Source organism: Gallus gallus, chromosome 1 (genome assembly GCF_016699485.2).
Source record: "Gallus gallus isolate bGalGal1 chromosome 1, bGalGal1.mat.broiler.GRCg7b, whole genome shotgun sequence".
NCBI lineage: Eukaryota > Metazoa > Chordata > Aves > Galliformes > Phasianidae > Gallus > Gallus gallus.
The window spans coordinates 122,595,431-122,616,399 of record NC_052532.1 but is presented as its reverse complement, the minus strand read 5'-3'; the positions used below and the strand labels follow the sequence as shown (position 1 = coordinate 122,616,399).

Sequence of the window (20,969 nt, the reverse complement as noted above, 5' to 3'; positions counted from 1 at the left end):
TATTAATACTATTTTTTCCATTAAGTAGAGTTTCCCTCTGACTTCTCCTTTTGGTGAACATTTTTAATCTTGTGGTTCCATGTGGTCTCTTAGATGAGCTGGCTACATTGAATTTATAAAATATTATTAAAAATAAGATTACCTAGAAGGAGTTTGGCTGGCCCTATGCTGGAGTGCAGGCTTCATGACTAGAAATGCAATACCATATTTTATATAACCACATTAAATGTGTCCCAGACCTCTGCACATGTTATGCAGTTCACATGCTGATCATCAGCAAAGAGCTCGGCCTTCATTAATGCAAAGCAACCCGTTTCTCAGAATCGTATGCAATGAGCATCTCTGCTACCTGCTCCCTGTGAGTCTGAGAGCCTTTCCATTCGTTCACTTTGTTGAAGATTACTTGGTGATAACAAAAAAAAAGAAGCACAAAACAAGTAGGGCCTGGCTCTTTTTATGTCATAAGAAAAGCTAACAATTCAGTTCCATCAAATAGTACTGACTGCCCTCTGGCATTGGAGGGAGAAAGATTTCAGATACAAATGCCGCGTAGTGAGGTGCTCGTCACTGCTTGAAATGGAAAAATATGAAAGAAGAGAGGAGTGCTCAGACAAAAAATATATTGATCTGATGGACATGTGGAAAATTAAAGCATTTATTTGAATATTTTCAAAGTTGACATAGCTGCTAAGTAACTTTATACTATAGCTTCTAGTTACAACGGGAAATCTTTTGGATTAAAGACTTCTGATTCAATTTTTTTGTTGTTGTTTGTTTGCTTGTTTTGTTTCTTATTTATTTATTTATTTATTTATTTATTTATTTCCACAAGCTCATTTTCTTGTGTAAGGCTTTAGTTTTGGGGCTGGCTGCACTCTGCCACAAGGTATGGCTGAGGCTTGCGCAGAAGCATCTCAGCTAGATTTCAGGTAATTTGCTCGGAGATTCTTTGTGCAGCACAGAGACAATATAGAGCTCAGCAGGAGCTGTAAGGCCAGTCAATTCCAACCTGCCATGACGACGCTGGCAGCAGCCCTCAAACCACCTATGTGAGAGCCAGCCCCAGTACCTTTATGCAGTCATTAGTTACATGCTTTTTGTAGATTAGCTCGTGTTAGCTGGGTGAATTGGGAGCATATCAACTGTTTAAAGGACTTTTCATTTCTGAGCTCCTGGTTTGGGGCTTGAAATGAAATGGTGCCTGAAAACTGTTCTTGTACAGTGTCTGTTAGATAAACCTGTGTGGAAATATCTTATTGCACCCCAGAGCTGACAGCAGTACACGTTTCTGTTATCATCCTTAGCAGAAAGATGCAGGAAAGAATGAACGCATTGCATGGTCTATACTGTAACGCTAAATGCAGAGCTGAAGAGGTTTTGTAGTGTGAGGCTCACCTTCCTCCTCCAGTGCTTGGTCTGAGGACAGAAGCATTCGCTGAATGGGAGGCACACCAATCCAACAATTTTCACAGGCACTTTCAGGCACACAAAATGCATCTTAGCAGGGATTCTCCTCCTGTGAAACTCTGATAGGATTTCAACAGCATGACTCCTGTTACATTCAGCAATAGTCCCACAGCTGAAAACTCACATACCACTTCAGAAGTTGATTACTCATTGTTTGACCTCAGACTGTGTCGATGCATATATAGGTGGCTTTAGCTGTGCTTACCCCAGAGACCTTTTCTTTCTCTGACTCATTCTGCAGTCACCTGGATCTGACAATCACTGAAGAACTTGGCTTGTAAGTCTCCAGTGCTACATTGCAGAAGAAAGGCTTTCAATTTTGGAACGTAACGTGCCCTTTTTATATCCAGGTCATGTTGTAAGATTGCGTTTTTGCTTTCTAAAGTTAAACAAATGAAGAAAGCAGCTTAAATCTTGATGTAAAAGAAAAGTTTGCTTAATGTCATTTTGTTTATTTATATTTGTATGTGTGCCTATGAGTGCACTTCTGGAAATGGGCAGAACTAAGAAAACTAGGGGAAAAGCTAACTGTAATGCTTTTATGCTGGCTGTGTTCAGTGTCACCTACTTTGTGCAGAGCACTCTACAGATATCATTGCAATAAATAGAATACTCAAGTAGATTCCTTAGCTACTTGATAGTATTTGGGCTCACTGATATCCATGGGAATGAGATTCCTAAGTAGGATTTAGAAAGCTAAAATCACTGCAGATTTGGCTATGGCTCTGTGAGTGCCTTTGTGGCTCTTAGCCTTATTCTGCTGCTCATAAATATATATTGACATCATAGAATATGATTCTGAGTCTCAGATGCAACAGTGAGCACCCAAAACTGTTGCTACGTTCCCACCAGGAGATATGGCATTCTCAGCAAGCTAAGTTATTTTATATGACAGATGAACTTTCCGAGTATGTTGTTTTTAGCTTGATGAAGCAGAACAATAATTTCAGCTTTATTTGGCTTTTTTTCCCAGTAAGTTGCATCAGTGCAAAGTACCATACAACTACTGTTTTTCAGAGGTTCTGGAGATCTCTGCCCTTGTGAGATTCCCTTTTTATTTTTTTTTATTTCTCTTAATAGGTACAATTGCCATCAATGGGGAATAAAAGTGATGGAAATATCGCTATGTTGGACTGTGGAGGATACTTCTAAAGAAGAAACTAAAGGAATTTTCAGTTTACTGAGCATAGTCACACTTAGGGAGTCAGAATGATGTAAGCCTCAGAAATTATGTAGAAGAGCTGTGTCCTGAAAGAAAGGCATCACTCCCCAGCAGGAAGTATAACCTGGATTTTCAGGCCTTAGTGTGACTGCATTGTCCCAGAGTCATTTACTTTGCTTCCTGTGATGGCCAAATTTCCTTTGTTGTTGAGACACACATGAGACGATGATGAAGGAAAAATAGAGAAAAACATCTATTTTGCTTAAAGGCAGAAAGAAAGGTAAAGGTAGGAGAAGGCTTATGTAGATACATGTAATAAGGACTACCTGTGCTGTGGATCCTGTTTTCCTACCAGTACCTTAAGCAAACTTCTTAAATTAGGAGCTTTTTCTCACCATGGTTTGGATGACACATTTAAGCATAAAAAAAACAAGTGTACAAACCGCACTGCTTCCAGAGTAGCTGCAGGAACCCTGTGCCTCAGAGGAAGTTTTCCAGAGCATCAAAGCCACCGTTTTTTCCATGGTCCTACATCCATGGTCCCTCACCACAGGACTGGCTCAGATAGTATTTGATAGCACCTCTCCTGCCCTTATCCTGCTTGTCTCAGTCGAAGGAGGGAGGAAACTAGAAGAATAAATAACTTACTTCTGTTTAATGACCATGGCGGCTATGGCGACCCAGCAGTAGTTCAAGGATGTGCCTGCAGGGCCGTGAAGTGATGCACTGGGAAGCTGTTGAAGTGTTAATTTGGGTAGATGTAGTACTGCAGCTGAAAAACCAGAGTCCTCCATGAGAGATAGCTGTGTCAGGTCTCATGAGAACTGTGTTGGATATTGGAGGTTCTTTGAGTTGTTGGAAAAGAAATGGATTCTAATACTTCATTTACCTCCAGAACTTGCAACCTAGAATACTGTATTCACCAAATGCTGCTGCCCTACCCTGCTGTTCTGGGATCCGTGTTATCAGCACTCAGGTCAATGTGCAAATCCTTGTCCTGTCTTCACCCACATTCCACTGCCATCCCCCATTTAAGCCTAGATGAGAAATCCCCACTCCACAGATGAGGGGATGCCCAGTTTTTAATGGGATTGCTGTCCTCTCACTTTGTCCTTTGGTTCTGCTCCTGGATCCCACCTTTGTGCCATTCCCAATCTGTCACTAATTTCCAGGAGCAGAACCCGGCACTTCCCTATGCTTTCCCTTCTCAGGGAGCTGCAGGGAGGAGTGAGGTCCCTGTTGGCCTCCTTTTCTTCAGACTGGACAGCCCAGTTCACCCTCATCCCCTCCTCTAAGATCTGACTTCAGCACTATTCCCAGCCCTGTTGCTATGCTCTGAATGCTTCCAACGACCGTAACACCCTTTTCATGTTGTGGGGAACAGAACTGCACACAATACTCAGTGCTGCACCAATCCTAAATATAGCAGGAGCATCATCTCTTTTGACTGGTAGACTATGCTGTGTTTGATGCTTCCCAAAATGCATTTTTTCCAAATGCAATATTTTTTATAATATTCCTACTATAGACATTTTAGCTACATGGTCAAAATTAATGTGAAGAGAAAAAGGCTGCCAGGTGCAGTCTGGACACAATGCACCAAAACCACAGAGCTGGGATAGATAAGAGAATGCAGAAATGATTAATTGCAGTTAGAATGGTCTCCCGTGCAAGGGTACAAGTGAATCTTTTCACGAGCTTGCCAAATGAAGGAAGCTTTGGGGCCACATGTTATCCAAACTGGAGATTACTAATCAAGAACTGCAGTTAACAGCTGGGCTTGGTTCAGCATTCATCTTCCAGCATTTACCACTCAGCATGGGGACTCCCACAAATGTTGAGATAGATTCACCCCCTCTGGTGACTGACAAGGAAAGGATTCACTTATCTCAATTTCAGATGGGATGGAATAGTTTTATTAGAGTGTCTGATAAGACACTATGTTTTGGTTCTAGGAGAAAAACTATGCCAATAACACCAGTGCTTATAGTTGCTGCTAAGCAGAGTTGTACAGAGCCAAGGCCATTTGCAGCAAAGGGCCCAAGGAGCTGATGGGGAGCAGAATTAGGATGGCTGACTTAAACTAACCAAGGGAATATCCCATACCATATGGCATCATGCGGATGGAGTTTTGAAGGGAGGTGGGAGTTCTCACTTCTGCTCATGCAAGGCTAGCTGGGCACTGGCTAGGGGGTGGTGAGCAATTGCTTGTGCATCACTTATTATATATATTCATATATATTTATACATATATATATAATTATTTTCCTTTTCTCTGTCTCAGTAAATAGCTTTATTGCAACCCATGACTTCTACTTTGGTTTTTTTCTTCCCAGTTCTTCTCTTGGTCCCACTGGGAAGGTGGAGAAGAGAGGGAGTGAGTGAATGACTGTCTGGTGCCAGGCCATCTGTTGGGTTAAACTGTAACAACTCTCCAGCCAGGCGGTTGCAGCTGTGTACCTTTGGTGCAGGAGCTATGAGGCGATATGCCACAGCAAATTAAAGGAGTATTCAGTATACTCAGGGTTCCTTGCAAATGAGCATTGAGAACTTCCTGTGAGTGTTGAGTGCCTCAAAGTCACAGGTGATGTATGACACATTATAACATCAGGCCTGTTTAAGAAGACAGTTTATCAGAGAGTCCCATAGGCTGCCACAGCGACAGGCTCTATGAAGAACCAGGGGGAAGTGAGACACAGGGAACGTAAATGATATCTTGATTGCTTGTCAGAATATCAAACATCTACTTTTTCATGGATTTGGGCAGTAGCTACTTGTATTTTTGCTTTATTTCCTTTTATTTATTTATTTATTTATTTATTTTTATAGTTTTGGCCCAAGTATTCTCAAGAAACAGGCATTTTCCTCATAACTTAGGAATGACTGGCAGTCTCAGATGTGCTTGAAAGGCACCTGGACTACCTACTTGTTCATTCTAGGTGAAAAAACTATTTGATTATAAGTAATTCTTTCTTAATTTTTTAGAGATCATTTTTTTGTTTGTTTGTTTTTTAGATTTTAGGCAGTAAAATCAAATTAAATGCATTCTTTACCTTTGAAGAGTTTCAGATTATGTTCACAAGCCTTGGCTATACTTCATAGAAGTTTACTGCTTTTATTTTAAATGGACTACTAGATTAGAAAAATATGGTGGAATGAAGTGTGAGTATGTGAAATGATACACTGGAAAAAGCAATGGGGTGTGCCCTTTTTATAGAAGACTTCTTTACGATGTTTAATACCTACACAGTTCTTTCCGTGGAATAATAACATCAACTTCCCTAGGAAAAAAAAAAAAATCAATAGAAAAAAAAGAATAAAACCGTTGCAAACTTTGATGCTCAGTTGGTTACCTTTTATTTTCTGCTACAGTTGGCCCATGTTTCCTATACACATTTTACTAACCTCATCATTAGAAGACTAAGATAAAAATGGATTCTTTGCTCAGAACCAGTAAATTATATGAAGTGTTGGTTTTTAAGATCATTTGCTAGTACCTTCTGTTTTCATATGCTTATAACTCCCCTATTACACTTCTGGTATTTTAAAACATATATATATATATAAATGATCAGGAAAAAAGGATTGGTATAGTGTTACTTCTTCAAGTTAACACTGAGGAGATTAAGAGAGTGGGATAGGCATGGAAAGGTAATCTTTCCAATTTTAAGTCTGAGAAAAAAGTGAGATAGCAATTGCAATATTACAGGGAGTGTGTCCTGCACTGATGCTGTAGATTAAGAGAGAGCTGCTACACCCATGCCCTCACACAACACTTCTCCTAAACCCTAGAAGGATGCAGTCCTCAGTATTTATTTAACAACTTCCAGTGAAACCAGTGTAGCTAATTCAGTGTTGATAATGTTTTTTCTTTTGATAGATGTTTACATGATCTGTTTGGGAAAACTCACTTTCTGCTTGTTTTCAGCCACATCTGTACCAGATTGTACGGAGGCTGAGGGATCTGTACTTTTGTTTCAATGTATATTGCAACATTTTTATTGCATTCCACAGGTCCTCCAGTAAACGTTACTTGCAATATTTTTATCAACAGTTTTGGATCAGTCACAGAAACCACAATGGTAAGTGCTATGATGCCATTGGCAAGAGAACAACAATACTTAATATATGTCATGAACACAACCTGTCAATTTTTCTATTTATTGTTCAACTTGCAGGTCCTCCTGTAAATGTTACCTGCAACATATTTATCAACAGCTTTGGTTCAATAGCAGAAACTACAATGGTGAGTGGGACTGGTCATTGAAGCCATCTTGTGAAGGAGTGGGATGTGATGTAGAATAGAGATGTTCTAGATGTGGGGACATTTATTAAGTTCTTAAATTTACTAATTTCAGCTAAATTAAAATATAAGATTTATAAAATAACTTTAATTATATAAACCTACTGAACTCAACTATCACATCCTAATATATATCTGTAGTTGCCGTGCCATCGTCTGTATTGACTGTGATGGCAGTAACTACAGGCATGCACAAGGCAGTTTTCCCAGGTGTTGTTAGCACTGCAAAGGCAGAAAAGTTGCTGGAACTCACCTGTGGGGCTGCTTGCCAAGGGCTCAGTGTTTGAGTGGGTCTTACTGAATTCAGTCCTTGCTGAATTATCTGCTGCTGCAGACTGGGCTGACAGAGGTACCAGAATTGTCTCATTTAACTCAGCTATATCTCTGAATTTAGAAATAACACTGGTAACTCAAGTAAATGCACAATATAGCTATGAGTAGACTTGAATATTTTCAGGGCCAAAATCATACTAGAAAGTGTTGGGATCGCAGATGATCAAAATTTTTATTTTGGCTGAATTCGAAGAACACTGTCAGCCATAAAATAAGTACCAAAGTCAAAAATTAATTTTATTATTTAAAAAGTTAAATAGTTCAAATCATCATTTCAATATAAGTTTTTTAAAAATTGCTGAAGTTTAGGATTAAAGAAATAATAAGAAAAAGAATGGTGATGACAATTGTCATCTAATTTTCTTCTTTTTTAGTCTGAAAGCTAAAAGAGTTAAACTTTCATTTTCTTTAATACTTGCTGAGGAAAAGCAAATCTGAGTGCACGTTTAGTTTTATAAACTCGTTTTGCAAACAATGACTGAAAAATAGTGGTTACTTATTCAAGCATACATGTACCTGACTAATGAGGTTAATACTAAGAACATTTTTTTTTATGGTTTTCATATAATGTGATAAAGATATTGTACTTACCAGGTGCGTGTGTATGTTTGTTAAATCCATTCTCTAGAAGACCTTGCGAGAGGTCCCAGTTTTACTGTATATTCTATAAGTTTCCTCTTCCATAAAGTTATCTAAAAAGTGTGTTCTCACCTTCACTGAAATTTTGCAAGGGTTATGCACATTGCCCCGGGGCACAGTGTTCAGCTATGGACACTTCTGAAATAATTGAAATGTTTTTTCACTACCCTGTTTTGTGATTGTTTCTACACAGTGCCCAGGTCTTCCTCTTCTTTTTCTTTTCTTTTTCTTTTCCCTTTTAAAGCCAGAGTCAATAAAAGTAGGACTGCAGGACTGAGTTCTTCCTAAAGAAAAATAAACTTGTTACTGACAAACTGGCTTACGTTACAGCAAAGAGCTGTTTTCTATTATAAAATAAGAGAAATACAGGCTTGAAATACAGGCAAGTAGTTACTAAAACAGGATGCTTTCTTAAATAGTGTAGGAAAGATTCTTCTATAAATGACACAGCTATAAAATACATAGTTAAAAAGTAAACAGAGAACAAGGTTTTATAATACGTATCTGTAATCTTTTAAATACAACTTAAAATAAAACTAAAACCAAATTAAGTTTTATATGAAAACTCCCTTAATCTTTATTTAAAATAATTATCAACAGACAACATTTTGGAAACATGCTGTCCTATGTTTAAAGAGTTAGAAAAGACAGATATGAATGTAGATTTTTTTTTATCCAGCTGTGTCTGTTGATCTTAAGATGTAGAGACATTAGCATAGCTTTAAGTAGCAAAAAATCCTGCACGTCACTGGCTTTACAAGATGGCATTCAATGAAAATATTTGCACGACCTAATGCTGATTGCATTAATTAGAATCCTTCATTGCTTTGATTAAATCCCCTCATTGCATTTTACCGTCTATCAAATATGTTAATGTGCACCTTTTCAATGTTCATTAACACATTCTGCTGAAAACAGCTAAACATTGAAGCTGATAAAAACAAAGACTGTTGGCTTTCTTATTTTGCTTTGTTCATAATGCCGGAAAGTGTAGAAAAAGTTCTCTTAGATGCAGTTCAATGGTTTGATACTGACTTTCTTAATGCTGTAACTTCTTTAGTGACTGGTATGACTAGTTTTAGGATGTTTAAAAACTGCTCTGAGAGGTAGACATCAATTGCTGTTCCATCTACGTTGTTTTTCTGAAATAAATACAGTCGTGGTAAAAATGTTGGCATCCCTTGTGATAAATGAGTTTTGTTTGACTGTTAGTATTCTTTTTCCCAATAAAATGCACTTGATCATTTTAACCAATAAATAAAAAAATAATTTTAAACCCTGGATTGTAAGTCAAAAAGGGACATTCCTGCCTCGAGGGAGAGGGATGCTTAATGAAACTATGTATATATATTGAAGGGACGTTGTCAAGATAAAACTTTGAAGAGCTGCAGTAGCTCACTGGAAACCTTGGGAAATGAAAACTTGTTTAGAGAGGCTTTCAGCAGGAGGAACATGGCAAACAGGATTATGGTCCCAGATCTACTAAATTCAATCAGTTCTCAATAATGTTAGCAGGAGTATCTTTTTTTTTTTTTTTTTTTTTTTTTTGTTAGGATAGACACTAGGAGTACATTTATCCCTGTGTGAACAGCTAGCACAACTCATGCATTTTCTTCTAAAAGGTAAAACCTATTAACTGAGAAAAGAAACAGAGTTGTATGCTGACTCTCTTCAAAAAGATCTCCACTGTCTTCATGAGTTTGGCTCCCAGAGATTTACAGAAACACAATGCCAATGAGTGAGACTCTCTGCACTATTATGTACACATGGGACAGTATCATGATTTATTTTGATTTATTCCAAAAGCAAGTTTCTTCCACCTTAAAATGATGTATATTATACCAAACCAAAATATTAAATAGGCCAGATCAGAATCAAGATGGAATTATTGGAAATTTTCTTCATTGATTCACTTGTCAACATTTATACTCTAATTTGAAAAGAAAGGGGGAAAAAAAAAAAAGAGCAAAAGACATTCCTGTGTAACTTCACAGAATACAGTGATTATGCCAGTAAGCTTTATATCTATGTTTAGAAGCATTCATAAATGCAGTATTCAGCTGAAAATTCACTGCTGTTGAATATCACAGATGAGTAATCTACATCAGGCTGGGCAAAGTCCCAAAACATTCAGATGTTCAGTGTCACTAATGACCAGGATATTTTAGCTATAAGCTGTAGGAGAAGCTAAGAGCAGTTCGTACATTGATGAGCTAATTGTTAATTACAGAAATGACTAACTGTGGGGACATTATTATTGTGGTTACACCCTATAATCAATGACTGACTATGCAGCAGGTTCTCTGTTGGGATAAACGCATCAAAATCCAGTTATGTTTTGAGTACTTGTGTTAAGAGAAAAAGAATTACCATTCTTTTAAATATTTTAGGGAGAACAGATCTTGGCTGTGGCTGTGTGGATGATATTCCCACTAGAAAACATACATTGCAAATCAATTTGTTAGATCCCAATTTGAGCAAATGAGCAATTTACATACACAGTTTAAATTGCACAAAGGACTCCCACTGAAGTCACTGGGGACACCCTACATACTTGGGTGTCTAGTGAAACAAGCTCTTTTCTGTTATGGCCTTGAAATAGATGATTAGAACACTATTTTTCAGTTAGCATTCATGTTTCACACTTGGAGAGAGAACAGTCTCTCTGCTCAGTCACTCCTATGTCTGCAAGTCCAGCTAAGTCTGCTGTTAGCATGAGACATCTGACTTAACACTTGGGGTACCAATGTGATTGGAGGGAAGAATGGGAAGAAAGATAACACCAAAGAGGAATAAGTCCAAAGCATGTTCAGAGTCAGAAAATGGCACTGAAAAGGGAGTGGGGCTCCCCAGCACCCCCTGCCACAGTAGTGCCTGAGGCCAAAGGGCCACAGAGCTTTGCTGAAAGCCTGGCGGGGGAACCTGGGGGCTGCAGAGCTGATATCTGTAACTTTGCCCAGCCTGAGGAAAATAGAAAAACCACTTATCTCTAGATTTCTGTAACAGAAACTTAGTATCTGTGGATTGAGTCCCTAAATCTTCATATAAATCTAATAAAACTGCTCAGAAGAATATTTCTTTAGTGTATTAGCATCGCCCTGGTCTTATGGCTTGAGAACAGAGGAAAACTCTTTATCTGAGTTGCCTTGAGCTATCGCTGGCATCAGTACTGCAACTGAGATTGAAAATTCAGGTCCACGCTTCTCATTCAGAGCAGTGGTGCTGTCAGAAAGAATTTGTGGAGCAGGTGTACTTGTGGTAGTGTAGGAATGCATTACTACAGTCCTCCCACACCTACCCTCAGGAACTCGCAAAACACACACCGTAGGCTGCCTGAGCTCCATGTTGAGATATCATCCTCAGGAGAGTTTTTCTCTGGGAGATAGTTACAATGTTAGCACAGGAAAAGTAAATTCAAAATTCTACACATGATTACATCTGACTGTGTAAACGTACATCCCTCCTGGCTGCTTATTCCACAAGCAGAAGAGGAAAAATATAATCATGGCTTTATGATGTGAAAGTTATATTATATTTCCATTTTTATTTTCTTATTAACATATTTTTATATATGCATAAATAAATGTATATATTTATAGATAGTGAAGCCAGTCAGAGGGAAACAAAGGTTTCAGTGCTGTTTTGTTTTTAACAGCACAGTCTGTAGTGAAAAAACTTTTAAAAGTGTATCAATGCGATGGCCCTAATATATTTATGAGGGTATATGCTGAAAAAGTTTATATAATCCTATTGGCATTATTTATGCTTTTGGTATAATATACATCATCATCTGCAAAGCCTTCTATGAATAAGGATTTTCCAGACTCATTTTTGTTTGCTAAATCACCAACTGCAGGAGTTCATAAAAGAACATTTGTTTTTAGATATTTCTTAGCAATTTGCTGACTTGACTGATTTATAATTTCTGTGTCAGGGGTGAAGAAATGCTTCTGCTTTCCATGGGTTTTGTTACATATCTTGTTTCAAATAAACATGAAAGAGTGACACAATTAGTTATAGTGGTTATATAGTGTTATTTCATTCACTGATAACACCTCTTGCCTTCTTTTAAGTAGAGAGAAAATCAAAACTTCTTCTGTCTTTATAACTAAAAACTGTCTTATACAGACTTGTAAGACAGTTTCCAAGATCACGAAACAAAGGAAAATATGCTCAGGGTTGGTGCATTCTTTCAAGGTTTGATGATATTTTATAAGCTCAGTATAGTGAGTAACAACTTGATTTTAAACTGTTATGAAACAACACCATCATAAAGAGCGCAATGGCTTGTGACAAATCCTTACAAGCTTTTGCAAGATCTTTAAAAAGCATGCCATTCTTAGGCTGCTATCTGTTCTGTCTTGCTCTGATTAGATGTTTTGATTCGCATCTACCCAACAGCAAAATAGAAGTAATAAAGAAAGCAAGAGAATACACATTACTAGTGAAATTGTGAAACATCATCCTATAGGTCTCAAAAACCGTGTTAGTTTATATGTTAGAAATATTCTGCCAGGGCAGCAGCACACTTCATCGTGAATCTACCAACTGAATGGTGGGAACACTAAAGGCTGGTGGGGCTCATTCCACAACTCTCATCAGAGTGAGAATATTTGTTTATATTTCAAGGGTGATAAATTCTTCAGACTATAAAGTTCAGAGGCCTACCTAAACCCATGTGGACTCACACATTTTCCAAGTCAAAAGCATGGTTTTGCCATTTTAATGTACTGTAACTACCCAAAAACAAATCCTAAATGTGAGGCTTTGTACAGTTGACGGAATTATTTGCTAATGTAATTTTTCAGGTAATATAATCTATATAAACATTATTAAATATTTTCCCTTTTGAGTAATAGCAGGTGCATTTTTAAGAGAGTATTCACAGAATGTCTAACTGTGGCAATTTAAGGTTAATATATGCTATAATTTCAAGGAAAGATAGGAGAGATTATGCTCTTACTTGCTGACTTTGGAAATTCAGGATGAGGAGAATGGGCACTAGCAGTTTTCCATTCCCACCACTGGATTCTAGATTAGACCCTAAAAGCTCTTTTCACACACCCTTTTAATAGCCAGTTCTCAACATGGTGTTAATTCTGGTTCTAAATGAACCTCTGTATAATTGCTGTCTTCCCAGTTGTGACTAACAGACCACTGAACAGAAGAATGCAATTAGAACAATTTTAAGGGGATGCAGGGAGGGAGGAGTGAATGAGAGAACATACAGAGAAAAGCATATGGTGGATGGAAAAAGGATGCAGACAGTAAATAAGAAGTGCTGATTTAATTTCTTCTGTACAAATCTGGCTTCACTGAAATTAGCAACTATTCATGAGTACATTAGAAATAATTGATTTACGTATTGGAAATAATTTATTTAAATTAGCAGTTTTATAACAAATTTGTTGAAATTGTATGTAGCTAACCACAGTGCTTTTTAACTTTCTAAACACCACTGGGATAATCCATAGTATTTGAAAGAGGGTTATATTTAACACTGGAGGTTGCAGTTGATATTTTCATCATAACTGAAGTAATTTTAATTTGGAAAATGTACCAGTTGTGTTTGTTTGGTTCAGGATGACATTCAGACTGCTTTATTTTCAAATGACAACTCTTGCATCAAAGGATAGCATAAATGTTTGCTGTAATGCTGAAATAAGTCTAAGAGCATAAAGAAAGCTAAAGTGGGCTTCCAGTTCTTCTAAATGGCTTAACAACCTTTTTACATGGCATTTCTGTAGGACTACAGAGTGAACATTTTTTTGAGACAGCAGTGGAACGATTCACGCCTGGCTTACAGTGAATATCCTGATGATTCCCTGGATTTGGATCCCTCCATGCTGGACTCTATTTGGAAACCAGATTTATTCTTTGCCAATGAAAAGGGAGCAAACTTCCATGATGTCACAACAGACAATAAACTGCTAAGGATTTCTAAGACTGGAAAAGTGTTGTACAGTATCAGGTAAACCAGTTAACTTTATTTTTCTGCTTTTCATCCCATTCCTTCCTCTTACTCGCTGTTTTTGTTTTTTTTTTTCTGGATGTAGCTAGGCTTGGAGAACATAATTTACATATTTAATTTTTTATTGTCCCATGCGTACAACCGAAATGAGATTTAATCACAGCAGGATAGAAGAAAAATTTGCCTACATCCCTTTGCTAAGCTTTTAGTTCTCACAAGATAGTAAGTGGCACAGCGGTACTTCCTTGCCTTGCTGGAAACTTAAGGTTGTCTACTACTTTACTGATATGCCTCAGGAATTCCCATCAGCATTATTAGCTCAAGTCACTCCTCTTACAAAGAAAAAAAAAAATAATCAACTCTTCCATAGTTTGTGAACTGCAATTCAAAAGTAAAGGGGAAAGTTATTTTAAGTGGCTACCAAAAAACTTAAGTAAAAATAGGCTTGAAACACAACAAATTTGACACACGAGTCCCAGGGTAATTGGTCATATCTATTCCCAGATAAAAATAATTGGAATTATGGAAAGCTTTTTTTTTTTTTTTAATACTGAGTGCACTGGAGTGTGTGTCATGTGACTGGATTTAGGCTGAATGGATAAACGCAGTTTGACAAAACACGACTGGATATGATCTGATGAAATGGGACATATGTAGAGAATCAATTGCATTGCAGAGGCATCAAGGACAGCAAATGTGCAGTATTTGTTTAATATTCAGCTTACTGTGCACTGTTAATTTAGTATAAGAAGTCAAGGTGAAAAGCACTGCATTACTGCAATAGTTTTGAAAAAGAATATTGTGCTCTGTTTTCCTAGGATGCTTCGCAGTCATTTTTCTGCATGGTGAAAAGTAAACATGGTAGCATCTGTTTAACTGATCTGTTTATTGAATTTACTCACTAGTAAGGAAAATCAGCTCACAAGACTGTAGTTTCTGACCAGATATTCTATTTGCAACCCAAATTTTCTCTGAGGAATTATTGATCCAGGTTAAGGACAGCTGAGTTCTCTAGGATGCTAAATTAAACAGTAACATAACATTTCCTCCATTTACTTAATTCCTTTGGAAATTCCTTGATAAGAGCTTAACTATGTTTGGATGGATTAACCAGCATGGAACATAAGTGTTTATTGAGCAGAGTTTCAAATTAACATATCTGAACAGTCTGAGAAAATAGTAGCACAGAGAGTGAGACTAGCACTAGCAGAGTGATAAATATGCTGTCACTTACAAATATTTCTTGTTTCACTCTGAGAAGGAAATGAATGCAACTGTTTGTTTGAATGACATCAGACACCATCTTATTGGAGGCAACAGTGCAGCTGAGTGCTGCTCTGAGTACAGATGGATAATTTCCCTGACATTTGTTCATGCAGGAAAAGTAATATTTCAAGCTGTCATACCACATTTGTAAAATTCCAACTCCTAAATACAAATTTATATGAAGTAGAATAAGCAGTATACCAGTGAAGGACTAAGAAAAGCAGTCTTACCTGATGCCTCTAACACGGCATATAATTTTGAGTAATATTTTACAGTGAAGACAAACTTTCTCCAGTACTGAACTTTGAAGTTAGAAGTAATTAGAAAAACAACTTCTCTATATGCTGTTTGTCGTTTTCTTTTAGTTGTGCTATGCTGAAACAAATAATATTTTAGTGATAGAATATTTTAGTGATAACGTGAGGATGTTAAAATGTTTCCATTTTCACTCACACACCAACCAGACCTAGCCTGACATAATGGTATTTAACTTTTAGCAGTTAGCATGCTCCAAATGTTCAAAATGCTTTTAACACACATCTGGGAAGTAGTATTGCGGTTTGTTTTGTCATATATTCAAGTTTAATAAAAGCAAGGGCAAATTTGTCTCATATGTATGTTAACCACTGTCTCTACTAAATGAGTTTAGAACAGCTCCCTGTAATAAACGGGTAAGAACTGGGGTGTGGGTATTATACAACAGCAGCGTTCATTTTCCCTTTAGACTTCATCTGAACATTGAAATATGCTCTGTTAGATGCATGTGTGGCCTATGCTGCTAAAAGCCATGAGAAGCAAAACCTGCCCCTTCTGAAAAGAATTTGGACCAAACATGTTCCTTATTTTATTAGAAAGGGATATTTGGTGCAGGATATGTGTGCTCAGGTAATTTACCACAGGATCACAGAGGGTGTAGGCCTGTGTTACACCCACCACAACTCATTGCTCTTGGAATTATTTTGTAGAATCATAGAATCATTGAGGTTGGAAACGACCACTAAGATCATCTAGTCCAACTTTCAACCCATCACCACCATTCCCACAAACGCATGTCATTCATGTCACCCCAGTATAAGCAAGAGTCTGTTTGCCTTTCTTTTAGTAAGGGGTTATCCATCTTGCATTCATTGGTGATGGTAGGCATAACATAGATTTCTGTCACTGTTTTCCATACAGTAGTTAGCTATCATGCTCATGCTTGCAGTCTACTAAATCTATTCTCCGGGAGTTGTTATGGAAAATAAAGCCAGAGTGGCTGATGTACTCACCTATGAATCATATAAGTAAGTTTAGGATTCTAAACCTATTTTTAGGTATTTTCTGCATGCTCAGATGACTACTTTGGTATTTGTTCTAATCTCAGATATCGTGGTAGATATGCTATATAAAGCCCAAGGCAAGATTGGTATGGAGAAAGAGCTTCTGAGCTTACAATACTTGGAAATGAGCAATATGAGGAACGTGAAGGATTATGGAGCTATAGTGATTTAGATCCATTTTCACAATAAAATCTTCTTTATTTTGAAGAACATTTGAAGTTTTAAGGTGGAGGATGACATTTAGCCCCACTCCTGGAAGCTAAATGGCACACAGCCCATTAAACTAGTCTAAGTCCTCCTGTACTGCAGAGCAGCCAGAAACCTTTGGGAGGGAACTCAGCACTGCTCAGTATCACAGATATACACTTTTGTCCCTGGTGAGGTGACAACAGCTCTTAGAGGTGCATGTATTTTAGAAGTCAGCAGTTACAGTAAAGTTATATTCAGCAAACAACTGCACTTCAGTCAACATCAGTCTCAGTGGCACTCTTTGAGCTGCACAGAACTGTTAAATAACTATAGTTTTTGTTTTAAAGCTCTCTGTAGAGAGCACTCAACAAGAGAGGTTCATTATAGCAGTGTTCAATATAATTGGCTTATGTTGTGTATATATTGTATGCTGAAAAACAATGAGACTAAATCTCAGCCCACACAATGTCACCCTCCAGATGCCTGTGACTCATCCCTCTGAGCTCACAACCCTTGAATGATCTCTGCATGGGCTGGATTTTGTAGAAGGACTACAAACTTGGAAAGAATGGCAGTGCTGTGTGATGATACTGACAGTCCTTTCCTGATACTTATATTCTGTATGACACCTGGATTTTGTATTGTATATGCTGTTGAAATGATTTTATGTTCCGGGGCAAAGACCATATCCTCCCTGTCCCACTGTGGGCAGCTGGGACACCAGCAAAATGCTAAAGAACCTCACAGAAGGCTTTGTCTTCTCTTTAAGCCACACAGTTGTCTACCTGATTCCCAGAAACTCATTTCAGGCTGCCAGAATGTTAGCATCTGCTGAAAAGCTTATTTTAGCAAAGTGATGGAAAGTGGAAGGTGTTTTTTTTTTTTTTTTTTTTTCCCTGTTATACGTTAATTGCCTCCCTCTCCTTTTAATATTTTCAGTACATCTTAGTCATATGATCTTGATGCAGAAGGCAATATAATTCTACTGTAGCACTGATCCATGGCATTGCACCTGGAATATACTGGCCAGGAAAGTAAAGATGCTGGAACTTTTTTTTTTCTATCAGCTGCTCCAGTAAGCACCTTGTATTCTCAGTAGTCATATAAAGGGGAGGCTGTCCTCTGAAATGTAGTGTCACTGCGTTTAGCCAGAAAGAGTTACAAAGTAGATTACTTCACATTTTTAAAACATGTAAGGAATTTAGGAAGTGTTGCATAGTTTGACAAGAGAATCATGTGGAATTTTAGTGAGTAGATTTGAACAAATGCACAAATTATTTTTCTTCCTTATATTCCAAGAACAATAAAATACCTAGGAAGAAATTCCTCAAATCTTTCAGAGTATCTTTTTTTTTTTTTTTTGTCTTAATTTATCTTCACAGCACATTAAATTTTGCAGTAATTTAGGAAATTGCTTCTCTATGGTTTCAACTCTTGATCCAGGTTTAGTAGTTAAATGTTATTATGGATGAAAGCAGTATCTACTAGAGAGCAGCACTCTTTGGTTGGACACCATGAAACAGGAAATACAAGCTGTTGCATTGGTCTCTTCCTGCAGCTGTTCTGGGGGTTTTCACTGGACTTCCATATGACAACAAGTAGATGAGGGGATAAGCTGGCACATCCAACAGCCTTCTCCTGCCTGAAAACAGCACATTTGCTTGCAGTACCATCTCTTGTGCCATGTTACTCAAGTTACCAAAATTGAATCTTTGTTCTGTGGCAGTAATGCCAACTGGCAGAACACTGTGTCTAACCTCCTTGAATGCCCATTACTCTACTCACCACCTTAGGTTATATTAAAAGTTATGGTCACCATACTCCTCATGTAAATCATCAGAAATAATATATAGCACTCGTATAGTTAAGCTTTTCTAAGCAAAAGTCCTGTGCTTTCTAGTCTTCTTTGTCAAGCCATTCTCTTTACCCTATGGGATGGAAGATTCCTTCCCTTCTCCTTTGGGAGATTCAAGTTAGATATCAGGAAAAACTTCTTCATGGAAAGAGTGGTGAGGCACTGGAGCAGGCTGCCCAGGGAGGTGATGGAGTCACTGTCCCTTGAGATGTTTAGATGAAGAAATGTTTAGAAGTTGTACTAAGGAACATAGTTTAGTCAGAAAATATTGGTGGTAGGTGGACAGTTGGACTAGATGATCCAGGAGATCTTTTCCAATCTTTATGATTCTATGAAATGCAAAGCAAATTTAAAGGAAACATAAATAACACAGGTTTTCTCTTCACAATAGACTATTTGTAGGAAAGAAATTCCATAGTATTCCTGATATATATATATGAATATATCTTAGATTTTTAGTGATACTAAAAAAAACATTTGCCTTGTTACAGTACATTCAGGCAAGGGTCATCTACAATAATTTCAGAGTACAACCCATATCAGCTACCCAATAAGGCATCTCCGTTTACACCTGATGACATTGTTGTGTGCAAATCAACAACAGCATGGCACAGTCTAATCTAACAGAGTCTTAGAAAATGTTATGTTCCACAGTTCTGCATGCATCCTGTGCTTAACTTCAATGACTTCAGTTTTATTTGCAATCTAGTGTTGGGATTTAAGAGGATTTGGACTTTACTATCAGCATTGTCTTTCCATGTGACAGATTAGCAGAGAGGGAGAAGAGAGACTGTTACCATGATTGATTTGTCTGTTTGCTAGGTAAGAACCCCTCTCCTAGCTCACATTCATATTTATTTTCTCAACTCCTATCAAAATAGCACTGACAAAGGCGGGGCTTTTTCCTTGCAATTGAACTTAATCAGCACAGGAACATTTTCATAGAACATTTTTTATTATACCAATGGCAAAACAAGTCCGTGCTCATTTCCCTAATCTTCTAAAAGCAAAAAAAGAATCTTCATATGCACTAAAATAACTTTTCCAGACTTAAGAAAATATGAGGGCTGCTCCAAAAGTAATGTCTTCTGTTTCATTATGCTGGCCCACAGTGTTGGAGGCAGAAGTTGGTATGGCAGTAGAGGTTGAATCTTCCCGCCAACATCCTGGTACATTTTGTTGCCATATGACAGATGGCAGCAGAGGGGCAATCAGACTCCTCCATGAAGTAAAAATGGCACCCACTGACATTCATCGACACATACTGAATGTTTATAGAGACCAACCAGTGCATGTGAGCACAGTGAGGAGTGGGTGGTGTGTTTCAGCTGTGGCGACAGCAACAGTGAGTCACCTCCTCTGGTGCAGACTGTTACAAGCACAGCATTCAGGCTCCTGTTTATCACTGGTGACAATGCTCATGAAGGTGACTATGTTGAAAAATGATGTTTTCTCTCTGAGAATTTGCTCTAGCAAATAGTGTTATTGCAGTCTTTTTAGCTGTTGTAATTTCCATGTAACTAAATAGGAGACATCACTTTTGGAGTGACCTATGTATATAAAAATTGATTTTAATAATAAGCAATGCTGAACTACTAACTGAAGGAGAGCACAAAAATAAAGAAGTTTTGGATTTGGCTGCTATAATGTATTATAGGCAGAGGCCTTACAGACTTTGTATAAATAGTGCTAGTATCACTAGACTTTACTAAACTGCACACTGGGACATAGTGACGTCCCAAATTCTAACTGCATGCTATGTGAATACAGCGAATTTGACAAATTTGTCTTCCTGTGGGCATGATTACAATAATAACAATGGTTTCAGAGGTTAAAATAATGCAGCCCTTTATGGGAAAAGCAGCTATTCTTGTTACAGTTGAATTCTATGTCCCTGAATTATTATTATCCGCCTACTATTCTTTTTCTTCTTGCCCTTTCTCCTGCCTCTGTTCCACCACCATATCCCTTCAGTTTGTGGTCGTTTAACTTAACGTGCTGAGATGCTTCTCATCCTTTGGGATGGTTGCCCAACAGCTTCTTGACTATGCCCTCCCATCACCCATTTTCATCTTTCATTTCCTCACCTTACATACAGATCCATACTGAGGATCTAGCTCTGTTTTTCCAATACAATTATTTTTCTGTTATGCCTAAAGTACTTGTTTTTCATAGCAAATAATAAAACCTCCTAAATAAATAATAAAGCCTAATGCAGGTATATTGTTATGCAACTAGCACAGCTATTGTCAAAACCCCATTGATCATCTTGCTTAAGGAAAGAATAATTTACATTTTAATGACACAAAATTAGTTGCATTTTCACTTCATCAGACATTTAAAGCAATGTAGGGATATGAACATTATACTTGAACATGCACTGCCTCGCTAATTCTTCTAATGCTGTGCATGTCCCCAGATGACATACAAAAACACTGGGTATGAAGTAAATACAAACACAACAG

The 20,969-nt window shown here is 37.6% G+C and overlaps 1 protein-coding gene across 8 annotated transcripts in view; it reads left to right on the top strand.

Moving 5' to 3' along the window:
- GLRA2 (glycine receptor alpha 2) overlaps positions 1-20,969 on the top strand; it is a 128,290-nt gene that overhangs the window by 13,846 nt on the left and 93,475 nt on the right. For 4 of the 8 annotated variants that reach the window (XM_040655188.2, XM_040655180.2, XM_003640518.6 and 1 more), the window contains exons 3-4: positions 6,808-6,875; positions 13,652-13,875. In XM_040655188.2, the coding sequence (XP_040511122.1) occupies positions 6,808-6,875; positions 13,652-13,875 (292 nt within the window). Of the gene's footprint in view, positions 1-6,643; positions 6,712-6,807; positions 6,876-13,651; positions 13,876-20,969 lie in introns of all 8 variants that reach the window. The other 4 variants (XM_040655190.2, XM_001234290.7, XM_004934695.5 and 1 more) reach the window with 2 other exon arrangements.